We start from the raw sequence: 18,564 nt of genomic DNA, 5'->3' as shown, positions 1-18,564 counted from the left end.
GTTGCCAAATTAGGATAGGTCACAGGAATAAAAGTTACATGAAGTTTGGTCCAACCTCTTCACATGTCTGGTGATCATAGGAGGGCAGAGAGCTCTGGGCAGCCAGTTACCCCACAAAGCCGTGGTGGGCATGGGCTCTCCCAACTGCTTATGCAGGGCCTGTATAAAGCCTGTCAAACAGACTAAGACTTATCATGTTTTTAGTCTCACTTTTTGCCTTTCTGGAGAATTGTAACTCCATATTTCTGACCTTCATCTGTTAACCTGACCATGATTCCTGATGATTTTCTGCTTTGATTAATTGTTCTTGAACATGGAATTCAATGTGAGTACAATTAACCCAACCACACTGACTCACCAAAAAAATAAAACAAAAGACATGATGAGCCTCTGCTGGACAAGAAGCTGGAGGTTTACCCTTCCATTACAAGCTTCCTGGAGAGGAAGATTCCATAAATCCTCTGAAAAGGGTTTTCTTCAGTGTTTCTATCCAGCATCATAGTCATTATCCTCCCTTTTAAATTTACTCAACAATGTTTATTATGGCTGAATTATTGATTATGTGGGTTCATGGGAGTAATTTAATTCAACTTAATATTTATAAGGAAACACCTGCTTTTTGTAGGATGACACATTAGGCTTTGAAGAGATAGCCCTTACACACTCAGGGACTATGACAAACAGAGTAATGGCCCCCAAAAAAGTCCACGTCCCAATTCCAGAAAACTGTGAATACATTATACGAGAAAACGGACTTTGCAGGTATAATTAAATTAAGGATCTGAGACACAGAGATTTTCCTGGCTTATCTGAGTGGGCCCAGTGAAATCACAAAGGTCTTTATAGAAGACAGGGAGGGGGGTCAGAGTGAGAGGAAGAGGGTAGTGAAGATGTGGTGAGATGGGGGGTGGGGGGAGAGAGAGAGAGAGAGAGAGAGAGAGAGAGAGAGAGACATCTGAAACGCCACATTGCTGGCTTTGAAGATGGAGGAATTGGCCATGAGCCAAAGAATGCAGGTGACCTCTAGAAGCTGGAAAAGGCAAGACAGTGAGTTCTCCCTGACAGCCTCCAGAAGGAATGACTTCCAGAACTGCAAAATAATTAATTTATGTTACTTTAAGTCACAAAGTGTGTGATAATTTGTTACAAAAACAATAGAAAACTAATATAGGGAGTTTACAACCTAGTAAAAGAGATGAGACAAGCAGCTTTGATATTATTCTGAAAGTGACAAGCATAAAATAGAAATACAAAAAAATTGCTCTTGAAATACTGATAAAGGGAGTACTTCTGGTTGTAGAGATTAGGAAAGTTTCCTGGAGGCTGGCAGTTTTGTAGAGCTCTGATGATTGGGTAGGATTTCAAAAGAGGGAGATCCAGGAAACAGCAGGAGTGAAGGCCCAGAGTTGGAAGGTATAGACCAAACAAAAAGCTGACCTAAGCCCTTGACCAGCCATTTTCTCAGGAACAAAAATTACTGGATGGAAATTTCATCTATCTACTTAGGCTATAATAGGTTACTAAGTATGTTTTCAAAAAGCTGTAATAATAGTCAATGCTTACATTATATATGGTATACATGATAAACTGTCCTAAGAGTTTAGGATGGATCTTGGGAAGAAATCCCCTCTCTACATAGAACATGCCATAGCCAAGGGTGAATCTGGCTCATTTTCAGACAAGCAGGCTAGTCAGGGATTAATGGGAAAACATGAGGGGTCAATCAGAATAGCAAGGTGATTCTTTCCAAAGGTATCTACTAACATTTACAAATTAGACATTTCCTACAACCCTTGCAAGCAAGCTAAACCAAACGATGGAATCAAACGGAATGTTCTTGGCAGATGGAGGCTCTGAGGACCCACACTGAGGTTGATGGAGAAGACATTAGAATCCAGTCCCTTTCTGGTAGGTTTTGATTGTTTTGTTTGGCTAAAGTCAGAACCAATGATCTTAATGAATTTTGAATGGCTCTAATTGAGCATGGGTTTGGTCATAAGGCAATTATCCTGATAAAACAATTTTTTGAGGCACTCTGTTTGAGGGTGGGAAAGAAGAAATGGAATTGTCCAGATTGTTTATCTGCATCACCCAAACTCACCATTGATCATTCTCTTGGCATTGCCTATAGAGCCAATGTCTTCCCAAGGTCATTCCTATACGCAGGTGCTTATACAATACTTGCTTTTTTCTTTATCTTCTGGTGGAATTTATTCCTTTTTGTTCTGTTCATATTCATCCCAGGAAAATTTGGAGAAATGGCTGGTCTCCACTGGCCAGCTCCTGCAAGAATGGCCTGGAGCTTCTGAAGAAGGATCCATATTTACCTCATAGGCCCTTAAGTCCTGGGATGGAACTATATGCTTTGGGAACCAGCTTTCTTCACAAGAAGAACTCAGCATGTTGCAAGCTTCCTCATTTCTCTTGCTCCCTGGCTTTTGGTCCAAGCTCAGAAACATAACCTCAGACTGGCTGCATTCAAAAGGAGTTTTTGGAGTCATTCCGTCTATCCTCAAGCTTTCATCATAAGGCAGTAAATGGTTATTCTGGCTTTCATCATCTTCCACTGGAATACTTGGTACATTCTCCAGGAATAGAGGAGACGGACATCTGAAGGACTTCAGTGATGTGGGAGGATCTTCAGCAAAATACAAGCTGGCTTGAGTACTTTCAAGAGTATGTAGAACCTAATTAACAAAGAAGCAAACAGACACTGAATTAAGTTTGAACAACTTTTCCTTTTACCCCTTTCTCTCTACCTATATAGAATATTCTTTCATTTTCATGAAATTAGCTCAACTATAGAATTTCAAATTAGAATGGATCAGCTAAAACTCTTTATTTTGAGGAGTAAATTAAGTGACTTAAAACAAGGTATAAAAGAAACTACACTGAAGTAAATACCAAGAAGCCTGACTTAAGCCTCAGATTTGCCATCAACTAGCTTTGTGAACTTGGGCAAGTCTCTGCCTTTTTTACTTCAACCAAAATATGTGGAGGATTGGAAGGGAAGGAGGAAATGGGGGGCCCGACCTGTAATTCTTAAATGCCAGAAGTTTTAGGGAGCTCTTTTAAAATATACATGCCTTGGTCCCAACCTAGAGACTGTCTTTCAAAAAATAAGTGATCAGGGTCCAGGAATCTGTATTTTAGAAGCCTCAGATAATCTGGTATACAGCCAGATATGAGAATCCTTGATCTAATGAATAGGCCATACAACATGCCTTCATATACACATACACACATGGGATTTAAAAAAAAAACATGGAGAGTTTTAACATTTACAAAGTGCTTCCACATATATTATCTCATTTAACTTGCACAAACAACATTAATTCTTCTCATTTGATAGATGACAGAGCTGAGGCTCAGAAAGGGGAATCGGTATCGTCAGTCAGTAAGGTATAGACCTGTTGTCTGACACCAGATCGCCAGGCTTCCAGTTCCCTGTCCCTGCATGATACATCTCATAGCTTCTTCCTGAGTTCTTGGCTCCACACAACTTATTGGTGGTGTCAGGCCAGAAACACAGCTCTCCTGACTCCCAGGCCAGTGCTCTTTATATTCTCATTATGTCAACTCCTAGTTTAAAACCCTTGCATGGCTCTATGATAGACTCAGGATAAAATCTAAATTCCTAGAATGGAATTCATGTCTCTCTGCCATGGAAGCTTCTATTATTTTAACCACTCCAGTCTTTCCCTCACGGCCCCCTTCCATGGTCTTAGCACCATGGTCTCCACCACCTTGAAGCTTTTGCAAGTGTTCACTCTCTCTGCCTAGAATGTCTTTCCATCCTTCCTGCTGCCTAAATCCAACCTGTTCTTCAGATCATAGCTAGGCTCTCATATCTATCAAGAAGCTTCCTTAACTTCCACAAGCTAATGTATTCTGAGTCCACACTCCATGGCAACCTGGCCTTCTGTATATCATTGTTTCTTTTGCTGGACTAACATTCTATGTTTACTGATCTGACTCCTCTGAACAGTGAGCTTGAGGGTAGTCATTCTTGATCACTGTTATATTCCCAGCACCCAATACAAAGTCTGGCACACACAGAGTGGGCATTAAGTAAGTATTTGTTTGTTTGTGCAAACAAAAATAAATAAATGGGTGATTAAGTCTATGGATAGATTAATAATTATTTAAATATGAATAAGCAAAATATATGCTGCATTTATAATGAGCTGGATCTCTTAATGAAAACTGAATACTTTGGGAGGCTGAGATGGGCTGATCACTTGAGGTCCATGTTTGAGACCAGCCTGGCCAACATGGTGAAACCCTGTCTCTACTAAAAATAAAAAAAGTTATCCAGGCCTGGTGACTCATGCCTATAATCCCAGCTACTTAGGAGGCTGAGGCAGCAGAATCACTTGAACGGGGGAGCCAGAGGTTGCAGTGGGCCAAGATAGTGCCACGGCACTCCAGCCTGGGTGACAGAACAAGACTCTGTCTCCAAAAAAAAAAAAAAAGAAAAAATTGAATAAAATATTCCCTGTAAACTGCTCAATTATGTCTTTACATTGAATTTTTTGTGGTCTGATCTTGGTTCCACCTAGAAATGACCTCTACCAGAGTACCAAAGAATGTGGCTTTTTGACCTGGAAATGCTAAAACTATTAGGTTGGAATTCTCTGTTAGAGGCTGGATTTGTCTTGTTGCAAAGAATTCACTTAGATACACAATTTATCTAGTTTAGATTTTCCATGGTTCTGTGGGCTCAGTTTTGAATAAAACCATGTACATACTCACTTCATCCATTGATGGTCTTAATTTTGCCCGCGTTGCAGCACATTGCCCTGACAAACAGAATAGCTTGGCAGAGAAATTCCGAGGGCAGGGAGGCACTTTCTTATCAAGAAATGAGAGACATGAATCCAGACCTCTCCTCTCCATCAATTCTATAAGGAGATCCCGCTTGGAAGAGAAGGAGACAATTTTATCACAGAGAACCTGATCAGAAAATGACCAAGAGATAGGTGCCAGAATGAAGACAATTCTTACCAGCTGGATATGTTTCGGATCATCTAACACTACTCTACATCCTGTCAGAACTTCCATTATTACCTACAAGGAATATATAGAAAGTCAGCTATATATCTTAAAAATATAGACAGAATTTGTTGCAGCTATTAACCATGACTATGAATATAGTTCATTTTAATTAATGACTTTATATTTTATTAATTGCTTGATTATATAAAATTAAAGTATAAGATGGGCTAACAGGAAACCAATGAGTCTAAAAGTTAAAATTCTTTTAAAAATTCTTAGAATCTGGAACACTCTTAGCAATAAACTCTCCTCCTTTGTTAACTGGTAGTTGGTACTCACAATTCCAAAGCTGTAGACGTCTGTTTTAATGGAAAGTTTCCCCTGTCTGATGTACTCTTCCGGCATGTACCACAGATGTTTACTGCTGCTGCTGGTCGTATTTATGGTACAACTCTGATGTTCTAGGTGGGGCCGGAAGTGTGCCATGGCAAAATCAGTTAGTTTGGGTTGAAACTGATCATCCAAAAGGATGTTTGCACTAAAATTGTGATCAGGGACAAACAAGACAAAATATCATAAAGGCACTTCAGTGTAAACATGTTAAACTCACCTTTTTCTTTTCTGGTTAATTCAAAACACTGTCAAAATAAAGCCAAATAAATTTCCATGAACTATAGAACATTCTTTCATTTTTCCTGATGTATAAATCCAAGTATTTTCTGCAACCTAGAATAAAAACCTGACCTAGGAACAGTGGGTATTTCAAACTTAAAGATACATATGTGAAGTTGCTGGATAAAGCTGATGCTTTCTCACTAAGAGAAACTGAAGTTAACCAAAACAGCTTTCCTTACACTTAAGGAGAACATGAACTGAGTTTTAATCAGCTAATTATGTGTCTGTTATGTGCAAGAGCTGTGCTGTGAAATGCTTGGCATATGAGCACAGAGCCACTAACTTGGAACGATGTCAGGAATCTTTGGTAGTCCCGCCCTCATGACCGCCCTGTCCCGGGGTTTCATCTCTATGGTTGTTTTGGTCTTTGAGTCTTATTTAAAATACAAATGCTTGCAGATACAAGACAAAGTGCTTATAGTCAATTTAAGTAGTTGTCACATTAAAACCTTAAGAATCATCTGACATTTTGGCTGAGGGTAGGTATCGGATTACTTTTACCTTCAAAGGGCTGTCAAAGCAGGGATGGGAAAGGATAAGCCGAGAGAGATCCATTTCCCACAACATACCGCCAGGAGCTCTGCCTTTCCCTGGCTCCATTACCGCCCACAGGTTCCTTCACCGTGTAAGCCTCAGTGCCCTCTCTCCTCCCATGTGAAATGAGAAAAGAATTCTGGCAGGGGGAAAACGAAGGGCATAGCTTCCTCCCCAGCATTTGGTAATGCTCAAAAAATGGCGGGTAGGAGAAAGATGAGTAATCAATCAATTCTAAGAGAGCAGATGGACATTGAGAAGGAGGTGGGGCAGCCAAGAGAATTTCATGCACTTCTTGGCTTTGCTTAGGGCTCTTCAGAATTTGCTGTTTATCCCCTGAAATCAAAGCATCTAAGAGTAGACCTGCCCATCCAAAATGCCAAGAGGTATATTTGCAGTACAACATGCTGTTACTAAAAGTGCTACAGGACCAGCTACGGGATATCAAGAAGTTCTTAATTCTGAACAAATTTTGGATCTTACAAAAGCTCCAGAAGTTTTTGCTATCCCTATACAAGCAGGTCAACAGGCATGCCCTAGTTACACAGGACAGAACTGCAGGTGTTCTTACTGTTCAGAGGACTCAGAGTCCTACTTCTATTTAGAGAGTTTGGGGGAAACAGTCCAATGTATGAAGCTAAGGCCTCAAAGACTCTAGTCTAGACCTTGTCTAGGACTGAGTTGACAAGAGGAAAAACAAAGGGACTTCCTGTGGTCTTTTGGGGATAAAGCAAGACACATTTTAAACTTTATTTCACTCCTTCTTCTGCTAAGGGTGGCAAGGGAATTGTAAAATCCAAAGAGCCCACCTTATGGGCTTTAGGGCCTCTTATCGGCTGTGTGTTCTCAGCATTTATGGAAGGAAAGTCAAAGAGGCCCGGTTCCCAAGGTTCACATCAACGAGCACAGCTGTCATTTCTCTCCTTGCCTTCTCCTTTCTCCCTGGATAACCCAGCAGCTGCTAAAGCCAGCCCAGGCTTCATACAGCCCCATCTGTCACTCCTCACCCACTCTTTTACTTTCTCATTTGGAGAACTGTTGACTATCCTGACATACCTCAGATGAGGAACAGACTAGAGTCAGATCCAACTTCTCTCCAGTTCTAGATAAGAAGAAACTGTCAGTTCATCATCACTTCTTCCCTAGGTTGAGTTTTCAATGGATCAGATCAAGTCTGAGGCTCCCAGAGGTGCCCTGAGGGTTTCAGAGTGCTGGGGGCATTTGAATGCAGGAGTTTGCCAGGTGGGCCAGGAGGCGAAGTGAGAAAAAATGTTCCCCAACCTTCATTTCCAGGACCCCACCTTCTGCCCCTCAATTTCAGAGTCACTTCTGCATGCCCCACTTCATTTCAGCACAGGGGAACGGCAGGAAAGGTCTGAATGGCAGATATTCAATGTCAAACATCTAAACATCTTCTTCCTCTACTCCAGCTCTAAAAAAAGGCATTGAATTATAATTGAAAATGCCAGAATCATGAGAATACAAAAGCTGAATTTGTGAAACACTAAACAAACAAACAAAAAACCCTGAATCTTTTCCAAGTACAAAAGGGGGGGGGAACAATAATAACAACAAAACCTTCACACTAATTTATTTCTTTGACTTGTAGCAAAGGTGATGGGATGCTTTTAGCAAATGGTGAGTCAGCTTCTGTGAAAGTTGGGCAGAAGGGAGTTGAGTAACCACAAACAATGCTTACACCATAAAACCCACAGAGGACTTTGGGTCAGTGAAAGGCCATCAAGAAGATGTGAAACTATTCTGGGGTATTGAATTTATAGTTTGAATAATGACATTCGGTGAAAAGACAGGTCGTTTTCCAGCTGACTTTAGTGTATAACATAAATTTTGAGTCCAGCGATTTATTCTGTTCTAAATAGAGGTTAACGGTAGCTGAGGAAGAAGGATGTTCTATTTTAGGAAAACGGAAATTGCAAAAGGCCCTTCAACAATCAATTTCTACCTTAATTCTTTTCCCCTGCTTCAACCTTAAATAGAATGTTCAAACACAAGCGCCTTCAGCTTCCATGCAGGTCAGCTGGGCAAGTCTATCCTGTGTGGCGAAAACAAAATAACAAAATTAAGAACCTAAAATAACTAAAATCATAGCAATAGCACGCAAAAGGACAACTTGCAAGCAACTATGGTCACCAAAGAGATAGACAAAAGACATCTCTGACCCATAGCCAAGGTTCGTGTCCTCAATTTCGTGTTCCTGCAATCTAGTTTTTCTACTCTTTAGTACAAGGCTATTTACCTTAACAGAGAGGCCATTCCCCTCTCCAGATAGAATGCAATGATCATTGGTTGCACACTGAGGAAGTATGGAGAATCCTGTACAGGTGAGGAGTTTGTAACCTGACACTAGGATGTTACTTAATCTCTCTATTAGTAGTGGTCTCTAGGACAATATTTGGGGGGACCTGAATCCCCCAAACAAATGCTACTTTGTAATGAGAATTGCTTTCTTTGCTCACCAGTTTATCTCCTAACTAAGTTCAATCCCTTGGACCTTAAACCTAAGGCAAGATGCTCCACCTGGGTTGTAACTCAGGATTTGAATTCAAGTGCAAATACCATATTTGGCATGAAAGAGCATGATTGGGTTTTTAAAGATCTATATATTTAGGGACATGTGTGTGTGTGTGTGTGTGTGTGTCCCCAGCAGTCCAACTCCTGCATGCCTGCAAACTCTCAGGAAAGGCCAGAACTCCACCTAAAGAAGGATCTAGAGAAGAGGGAACAGGGAGCCACAGATTGGCCCCAGAGATAGAGGACCCAATGCCCTCTCTGGGGCAGCTTGAGGCAACAGCACACATGTGCTGTCTGTGTGACGGCTGTTGCATCACTGAGACACCTCTCACCAAATGCCCTGCCTCCCCTAACCAGATGAGGCAAGACTCAGTTTCTCTGAGAACCTGCAGGCTATCAGAAAAGTTGTGCACCCCACCCCAACTTAAATGTGCACTGCATCTTGCCTGGAACAGTACAAATCTGAAACCCTTTATTCCCCTGTGGGACCACGGAGCTTTCTCTTTCATCCCCGTTGAACCTAGGCAGGTCTGAGAGACACAGTAGTCAAGCTTTTGCTTTGTTGGTGCCCTCCGAGTCTAGGCACTCTGTGCAAAGGCCCTGTAAGGGGTGTTCCTCCTTTAACTGCGAACCTGACTCCATCCAAACGAGCAAACCCCCCTAAGCCTGCTTCCTTGTTGGTATAAAGATCTGATAATGCTTACTTCACAGGGTTCTTACCAGGATTAAATAAGAAAACATAAGGAGAGTGTCTGACACTCACAGAGGGTCTCAGAATATGTTTTAAAGAATGTAGACTGGCCATTGTCCATCCTACTTCCGTCACTTTACCTTAAAATCCCAAAAGGCTTGGCTTCTTCCCTGGAAGAAGCCCAAAGACACCAACTTAAGAAACAAAAATACAGGGGGTTGTAGGATGTCCCTGGAGACCTGAGGACCCTTTGGTTAGTTGATTTCACAACATCAGCTGAGTTTTTCAAATAGTTCAGAGAAGCTCTGGGGAAACCTAACTAAAATCAGGTTTCCAGACATTTTAAGACAATGGAGAGACAGAAAAAAACTGGCCTGTACTGTGTGTACATGTATGTATCTATGTGTATAAGTAACTGAATGTTGGGCTTAGAGTGGTGGCAAATAGAATTAATATAGGAAATTTTAATTTATGTAATATTTAATTGTTTTGGCATCCCTTAGAAGAGATGATCAAATTTGATATTTTAGAAGAGGGGAGGTCCTGGGGGAAAATAGGAAAATCTGAGGAAAAATAATTATATATATCTAAAATGTGTCTGAAAGATAAAAATAGGCTATTTGAGGGGGGAAGAGGGACAGGGAGGAGACTGATTAATTAAAGAATATGTTAGTCAAACCAAGAAAAAAGACTTTGCATTCCCTGTAGGCTTTGATATCCCTGTTAAACACTGAGCTGGGCTCCAACCTTCCCATCTAGGGATAAAGGCAGGAAGAGCCTGGGTCTTCAGGCAAGTGTGTCCTGGTCGCAGGGAGGGGCCAATCTGTGGCCCCCTATGCCCTCTTCCCAAACACTCAGTTTTTCAAGTCCCTTGGAAAGGAAATTATCCATGCACTCACTTACTCTAACCTTACATCTCTGATAAATTTCCATTTTAAAAAATATCCATTTTGAAGCACATGGCTTCTTTCTGCTTTTTTTTTCCTAGACCACTTCCCTGGTATGAAAGATTGTTTTACTTGGCAGGAGACAAATGGCAATACTGATTAAAGAACATGATTTTATAGGGAACTTTAAAAACGTTCACTTAGATTATCTCTTTGCTTTAGAAATATTAGCAGGAATGAACGTCTGGGATGGAAAATGCTGAGGATAAAATGCATTTCCATTTAAAATCGTTCATAAATGCAAAAACAATTAAGCTTGCTAAGGGGTAGGAGGGAAATAACAAGGAATTTTACTGCTTTCAGATGCTTTTAAGTGATCCTGTAATTCAAAAACATCTTCGTTTCTCCAATAAAAACGTGAGGGTCTTTGGCCAAGAATACAGGCTGCAACTTTTCAAGATTCTTTTCTTTAGATCCTTTCCTTCTCAAATTCCACCACCTGGAAGCAGATTTTGTTTTTATAACATTCTCTTTGAAGAGTTCAAATATTAAGACATTTTTTAGCTAAATAAACCACCAGACTTGTTGAAAATGCCTTGGAAACATGGGCATTGCTTTTTCTGTGGGTGTTTCTGAGCTGTCTTTGACAACTTCTTCCTTGGAAAGCTATCTACTCTCACCACTCTCCAGGCCCAATCTCCCCTTCAGTGCCCGCTGCTACTGACATTTTCCCCCGGAGTCCAATGTCAGCATTTCCAAATTTCTGCACACGAATTATGTTCTCTCCTTCCAATTTCCCTGTCTCTGCCAATGACGCCATGCTCCCAGTCATCCCTGACCGTTAATTCCCTAAAAAGAACATGATGATCGGACTCATACAAAATGCAATGCAACCTCCCTTTCCCCTTCTGCAGCCATGAGGCAGAAGCCAGTCACTAACCTCTGTAATAAGCCTCAGCTTTCTTCTCTATCAGATGGAGATAGTAACTATGATACCTGAATTCAGGCTTGCCGGGAGGATTACTAACAAGTTTTTCAGCAGGCGTTGATGTCAGATGAAAAGTCTCTGGCTCTTATTGAGCTCCCTCATCCGACTGCAGCCTATCTGCTACCCTTAAGGTATTAGAACTTACCATGCAGTAGACTAAACTGTGCTTTCTATTGTCTTGGGCTCTCTTCATTTTGTTCCCCTCATCTTGAAAACACTCTCTCCTCCTTTATTTTTATCCAAATCCTCTCTGCAGCCATAAGATTGACTTCCTCCAAGAACTTTTCACTCGACTGCTCTGAATTCCAGTGCTCCTCCTTTCTCCAAATTCCTACTGTACAGCCCCAGCTACATCATCTGGCACTTACAGGGAGACTACCCGATGTTTACTTGAGCATAATGTTGAGTCTGTAGAAGATACTAAGTAAATGTCTGTAGGTATAATCAATCACGTAAAGACAATTTGAAACTGAGGGTAGCTTTAGACTACTCAGTATAGGAATGGTGAGTATGTGACTCAAATGCTGCCAGTACATTTATTGTCCCAAACAGCCTCCGTATTCTTGGCAGACATCAAAAATTTAGTTCAGAAAACACCCACCACAGATTCTCTTTCAACCCTGCACAGGGGAAATCATTATCAATCAATCAGACATGAGACAACACTGACCTGTCATCACTGCTATGGAATCTTGCAGATGAGGTAAATGAGGCCCACAGGGTTGACATGACTTGCAAAACCACTTAATGGCAAGGGCGGAACTAACACCTAGCCCCACTCTTTTTCTGTTTGGTGCTCTTTTGATTTACTACAGCTAACTGAAGACAACATCTTTTTATTCAGCTACTCATAGAAGACTAAGAGACTATTGGTTTCCAAGAGAAAGGAAATGAGTTTTTAATCTCCTTTTCCTTTAGCTGTATGTAATTCCAGTGGCAAAAGGAACGAATGGGCAAGTCACAAGATTTTAGCTCCACAGAAAAGAACTCTGAATAATGAGAGCTGCACCTAAATGGAGCTGGACCCCCATAACATGCCGGGCCCACCATACAGCAAAGGCTCAAGGACAGGTGGGATGAAGCACCTTGGGAGGCAGAAGAGTCTCACGGAGGTGGGGGGTGGGGGAGGAGGTAATTATAGCTCATTGCCAGGCCTGGGCTGTGCTTTGAGTCTATCACCTCACTTCCTCCTCACAGACCTCAGAGGAGAGGCAGCACCATCACCCCAGTCCCAGATGAGGTAGGAGACCGAGCCTCAGGGGATTAAGCAACTTGCCCAAGATCACACTGCTAGAAAGTAGCAGAGTCAGGATTTGTACTGAGATCTACATGACCCAGGCAACACTCTGAACCCGTGATAAGAGACAGGGACAACAACGAGACTCTGTCTCAAAAAAGAAAAAGAGAGGGGAAAAAAAAAAAAAAAAAAAGAAATCTGGGTTCAGATCCAGGTCTTGTCTTTCCATGGCCAGAGAGTGGCCAAAGGTTTTCTCACTTGCACATTCAGAGCCAACCAAGACAGTCTTAAGTTGACCTCTTGTTGCTTTCAAATTCTTTGACATTATACTTGCCTGTTTTTTGTACTGAGCTCTATACCCACAAGTCTAGGGACTGTTACAGGAGAATGTGACCCTGCATTCTCATAAATCCTGGCCAAGCTTTACCCTGATCAGCTTCTAAATTAGGATGAGGTCAGAGATGTTTAGGGAGGCGCCTTCAGTGACCTGCCCACTCTGGAGCAGGCTTTAGTCAAAGTTCTGAAATGCTTGTTTTTCTGGAACACCTTCTCCCCAGTCTTTTAGCTGTCCTTCCCCTTCTTTACCCGCTACCCCAGCGATCTCGTTGCAACCTCTACATCTTGGGTTCAAGCGATTTTCCTGCCTCAGCCTCTGGAGTACCTGGGACTATAGACACATGCCATGCCTGGCTGATTTTTTTTTTTTTTCCGTATTTTTAGTAGAGATGAGATTTCACCATGTTGGCCAGGCTGTTCTCAAACTCCTGACCTCAAGTGATCCAGCCACCTCGGCCTCCCAAAGTGCTAGGATTATAAGTGTGAGCCACCACGCCCGACCTGAACCCAGATTTCTGGTGCTCTTCCCACATCTGTATCCTCCCTCCTCCCAGCTGAAGACATGAGCACCATTTAACTTTGCTTTAGACAAAAGATGTTATTCACACTTTGGGCACCAGGCTGCTGAATAATAAACCTTCCAACTTTCATTTTAAAAACTATTTTAAAACCATAAAAATGACAAATTATCAAGCTTCTTTACTGATAGAATTAATGACAGAGAATGACTGAACTGGTAACTTAAGGGTTTCATTTAGTAACTTGAGATATCTTTTGAAACTTTTTCCAATTATTTGGCTTGAGATAGAAAGGTTTGATGCCAAGTTATTTTTTTATAATACATTTTATATTATTGTTAGAGTAGAACATACTTCTTTAAATACAATCTAAAGAATATAAAGAAGTGAAAAAAATAAGCCAATGAAAAATCAGCCACAGTTACTCCATCCAAATAAAACGTTGTTGATATTTTGGTGTGTTTTACTTGTAATATTTTTTAATACATGAATTTGTAGTTACACAAAGCTATACTGATGTATTATATGCTACTTTAATTTGGCTTTTTCCACTTAATCTAACTTTATATACATTGTTCCATGTTACTTCATACTATTAAAAACATAATTTAATAATGTCAAAGATTTATGATAAAGTCTTCTGTCACTCATCAGTCTGAAGCCCAAATACAGAAAAGAAAATCAAGGTAACAGCATCTTCCATTGTTTGCTCCTCCAACAAAAACAGTCCTGAATTACTCAGGGAAAAGGTCACTGTTTAACACAGATGTTGAGAAGTCCTTTTCTGAGCCAATTATCCGAGCTATGCAATAAAACTGCATCCCTCCTAGAAGCTGTCTTGCCTTACATAGATTTAGAAAATTATTATGACAAAGTCAGAGGAGGCAGGGATTTCAGACAGCTCAGTCCTAAAATCACTGAGCTACACACAGAGGTACCAAGAATCAGGGAGGCCCAGGTTTAGAGCACAGTGGAGGATTCATTTTAAAGAGATTCAGGAGAATAATCTAGGTCAGCCAATCACATCTGGCTGAGGCTGCTGGGGACTGACTGTCATTACCATCTGACAGGTGTTCACTGGCCCAAATGAACAGAGTTAGTCTCATTCCAGCTTCTAGAGAACAGGTGTGCACATCACCAAACACAAGGGGAAAATCTACTGTTATAGTTTGCACTAATTAACATCTTTGCTGGCAGGCTCAGCAGAAAGGCCAAGAGTTCAATGGCTGTGGAAGGGACTGATTTGCTATGGAACAGGCAGGGATGCACTGATGAGCCCTTGTGAAACCACAATTCTCAAACAAATGCCCACAGTCATGGACCTCCATACCCTGACACATGCCTGCGTGGGCACATTCTATGGATGGTTTATATTTAAGTCCTTGAACTCTTTGGAACACTCAGAAAGGCAACAATTGTCAGCAGCCCCATCACCAAGTAAAATATAAGATACATTGCTAGATGCGTTTCAAGCCCTGTCTCTTCCATAGCATTCTTGTATCTGATCAGATCTCTCTGGGTACTCTGTATCTTTGTTACCTGTTGGGCATTCTGTCTAGCAGTGTTGCTTCAGTGATTTTTATAGTTCTGCACATCCAGAAAAGTTCCTAGGATAGTGACCTGGAAGAACTGGCCTCCAGTTAAGTTGTGAGATCACCTAAGAGACTCTAGAACCTTTTGGTTTCCACTTATATCCTAGACAAGCTGCAGACTCTTACCAGAGCCCAGCTGGTCAAACCTATTTCTTCAGCCTCGTCAGCATCCCAGGCTCCATTACAGCCCCTACTCACCACAGTCCTTATTCTTCTCTAGTATCAACTCACCTTATTTTCCAACCTTGTCCTTTCTTTTCCAACCAACTGACTTCTCTTGCTTTTGCTATATACTTGGCAATTTTTTACTCTGTTCCCTTGAACACATTATTGCCTCCACCAGGAATATTCTCTCCTTTTTTCAATCAATCCACTGCCCTGACCCACTTTTTCCAAGACTTGGCTTGGAACTCTCTAATGAGAGAAGCCCCTTTAGAACTAAGTAAAACCTAGAGTCTTTTCATATGAAGTTCATTTTATCAGAAAAACAAACAGGTAAGCTATCATCTCCTCTTCTGCCCAAGTCAAAAGCATACTACAAGTTTTTTTTTTTTTTTTTTTTTTCAAGACACTGGGAAATAGTTCAGAAGCAGCAGCAACCTTTTAAATTCAGTCTTCCTTGATAGTCAGCAAAGGTGTGTTCATGTACTTTTGGACAGGTTCAAGATAAAGGGCAAATAGAAAAAAATTCACCACAGGGGGTTTGCAACAAGGGTATCTACTCTGTGTGAATGATTCTTTATGTCTAGAAGAAGAAATATGGGAGACGTTGCTTCTAATTCTCTCATGTCTCAAAACGAACACTGGGGTTGCTGCTCAGCTTGTCATAGGTTAACATATAAAGTTATAAGACAGTAGGCTCAGTAGCATGAGTAGGGCACTGGAGACTCAAGGACAAAGAATTTTCATTGCTATTTACTACTGTCAGCTTGCTAGGAATCCCAAAGTTGCTTAATTTTTCTTTAAACTTCAGTTTTAAAAGAAAGTGAGATAAATACAGGTTCATTTCACAAAGTGCCATTAATAATTACTAAAATACAGATGCTTCTCAACTTATGAGGCTACATCCTGACAAACTCATGGTAAGTTGAAAATGCATTTAACACACCTAACCTACCAAACATCCTAGCTTAGCCCAGCCTACATTAAATGTGCTCAGAACACTTATATTAGCCTACAGTTAGGCAAAATCACCTAGTGCAAAGGCTATTTTATAATAAAGTGTTGAGTAGCTCAGGCAATTTATCGCATACTGTACTGAAAGTGAAAAACAGAATGACTACATGGTGATACTCAAAGTTTGATTTCTACTTAATACTTATCACTTTTGTGCCATTGTAAAGTCAAAAAAAAATTTAGTTGAATCATCATAAATTGGTACCATCTCTACACAGAACTGTCTATCTTACATTGTTCATTAGTAATTCCCCAAAATAATGTAAACTCTCCTTTTGGCAACATACATACAGCTTTTTAAATTTGGTAGACATATTTACATTAATAAAAATGTAAGATTTTTAAATACCTAGATGAGAGTTCTTAACACACACACGTACACACCAGGAGAACTACAACAGACAATAGTGTGAATTATGACTTACGTGTGAGGATAAAATAAGCTTTCAGGTATAACCTAAAGCTCTGGAATCATTTACCTTGATATACTGCCACAGATGACGGAGCATGGTTGGATGTTGTGCAGGTAGTGAACTGCTTTGGATATTCCAATTAATGTGCTGATTCGAATGTGCCAAGGGAGTGGAGCCGTACCACCCTAAAATGACAACAGCGATTGGTTTGGTTGCACTTTCTGAGTAAAACACTACCTATGTATTCATATGCAGACACATGCCAGAATAGAAGCAGACAGCAAGCTGGGGTCAGATGGGCGAATCAGCGTTTGGTTTTTCCAAAACCCATTTTTAATTCCAGATGGGTTTCCTTCTGCTACTGATGACACTTCTAGGCCTCTTTACAGACAATGAAAATACTCAGTACTTCTTAATATTAGCTTAATCAAAACAGAGCTAGTAAGGTAACACTGCTTAAAAGTTCATTAAGATTTTTAAATTACTTGTGGTACGAATAGTATGAATAATTGAGATAATCTGCTTTTATTCTCATCCTAACTAAAACGTAACCTATTTGGAATCAATTTTTAAAATTAATCTCCAAAAACATCTTATGAGGGATCATGGCATTTATTCAACTCCCTTCTCAATCTCTCTCCCCACCTCTCTCTTTTTTTTTTTAGACAAGGTCTCACTTTGTGTCACCCAGGCTGGAGTACAGTGGCACAATCATAGCTCACGACTGCCTCCATCTCCCTGGGTTCAAGCAATCCTCCTGCCTCCACCTCTTAAGTAGCTGGGACAGGCATGTGCCACCATGCCCAGCAATTTACTTATTTATTTATTTTTTTTTAGTAGAGACGAGATCTTGCTGTGCTGTCCAGCCTACCTCTTTAGGGTCTGTGTCACTGTTATGGCTATCCTTTGTATTGAAGGATACTTTGTACAAAGTTATATAAGTTAGAATTATCTAAGCAATAAGAGCAGTTGATGCCAACTCATTGGACGTACAGAATCTAATATAATATAACATAGTTGCTATAAGATGCTGGGTTCTTACTGTATAATGAGTAAAAACTCAACATGGTTGCACAAAACACTTTAACTCAGGTATTTACTCAGTCTTCTAAAAGTGAGAAATTAATCCAGGAAGTACAGCTTCCTTGAGAAACCCATCCTTGGCTTTCCCCTCATGCAAACACATCTTGCCTCCCAGCTCTCCCAGAAGGTTTCAGCAGCTCCTGCAGGACTCCAGGGGGTCAGAGGATCAGACAGAATAATAGATAGAACTTACTACACACTGCAATCTGTCAAAAAGTGTTCCATTTCTCATGTATGGATAAACCAGACAGAACTTCTCAGTCTCTGTAAAATATGCGGCCAACTCTAGTATGTTTGGATGGTGAAACCTTGAAACAAAAAATGGTTTAAAGCCATCAAATTGCTTATTCAGACAGGAAATGAACAACACTCTCATGTGGGAGTAGTAAGGTGGTGTGGGGAATAGGCCTAAAGCAGAATATAAATTCAGCTGGACACACTGGACATAGGACACAGATTTGCTTTCCAAATTGGTCTAGAGTTCTGACGCCTGGGCACAGTGGCTCACGCCTGTGAGCCCAGCACTTTGGGAGGCTGAGGCTGGCGGATCACTTGAGGTCAGGAGTTTGAGACTAGCCTGGCCAACATGATGAAACCCCATTTCTACTAAAGACACAAAAGTTAGCTGGGCATGGTGGTGAGTGCCTGGTTACCCCAGCTACTCTGGAGGCTGACGCAGGAGAATGGCTTGAACTGGGAGGTGGAGGTTGCAGTGAGCTGAGGTCACACCACTGCACTCCAGCCCGGGCAACAAGAGAGAGACTCCGCCTCAAAAAAAAAAAGAAAAAAGTTCTAGCAAATACCAGTTACTCTTTTTGATACACTGTAATCATGTAAATATTAATAAAATATCCAAATATAAGGCAGAAAATTTCAGAAAATAAAGATTTTTAAAGATTTGTGA

General features: G+C 40.8%; 1 protein-coding gene across 4 annotated transcripts in view; it reads right to left on the bottom strand.

Moving 5' to 3' along the window:
* Positions 1–515: 515 nt before the first annotated feature.
* IRAK3 (interleukin 1 receptor associated kinase 3) overlaps positions 516–18,564 on the bottom strand; it is a 69,230-nt gene continuing 51,181 nt past the window's right edge. For all 4 annotated transcript variants that reach the window (XM_074402852.1, XM_074402851.1, XM_074402853.1 and 1 more), the window contains 6 exons: positions 17,854–17,968; positions 16,644–16,762; positions 5,338–5,536; positions 5,008–5,070; positions 4,756–4,920; positions 516–2,687 (listed from right to left, as the gene is read on the bottom strand). In XM_074402852.1, coding sequence (XP_074258953.1) covers positions 2,211–2,687; positions 4,756–4,920; positions 5,008–5,070; positions 5,338–5,536; positions 16,644–16,762; positions 17,854–17,968 — 1,138 coding nt within the window. In that variant the 3' untranslated portion in view covers positions 516–2,210. The remainder of the gene's footprint in view (positions 2,688–4,755; positions 4,921–5,007; positions 5,071–5,337; positions 5,537–16,643; positions 16,763–17,853; positions 17,969–18,564) is intronic.

This window comes from Saimiri boliviensis, chromosome 7 (assembly GCF_048565385.1).
Source record: "Saimiri boliviensis isolate mSaiBol1 chromosome 7, mSaiBol1.pri, whole genome shotgun sequence".
Taxonomy (NCBI): domain Eukaryota; kingdom Metazoa; phylum Chordata; class Mammalia; order Primates; family Cebidae; genus Saimiri; species Saimiri boliviensis.
This window is presented reverse-complemented; position numbering and strand designations above follow the sequence as displayed.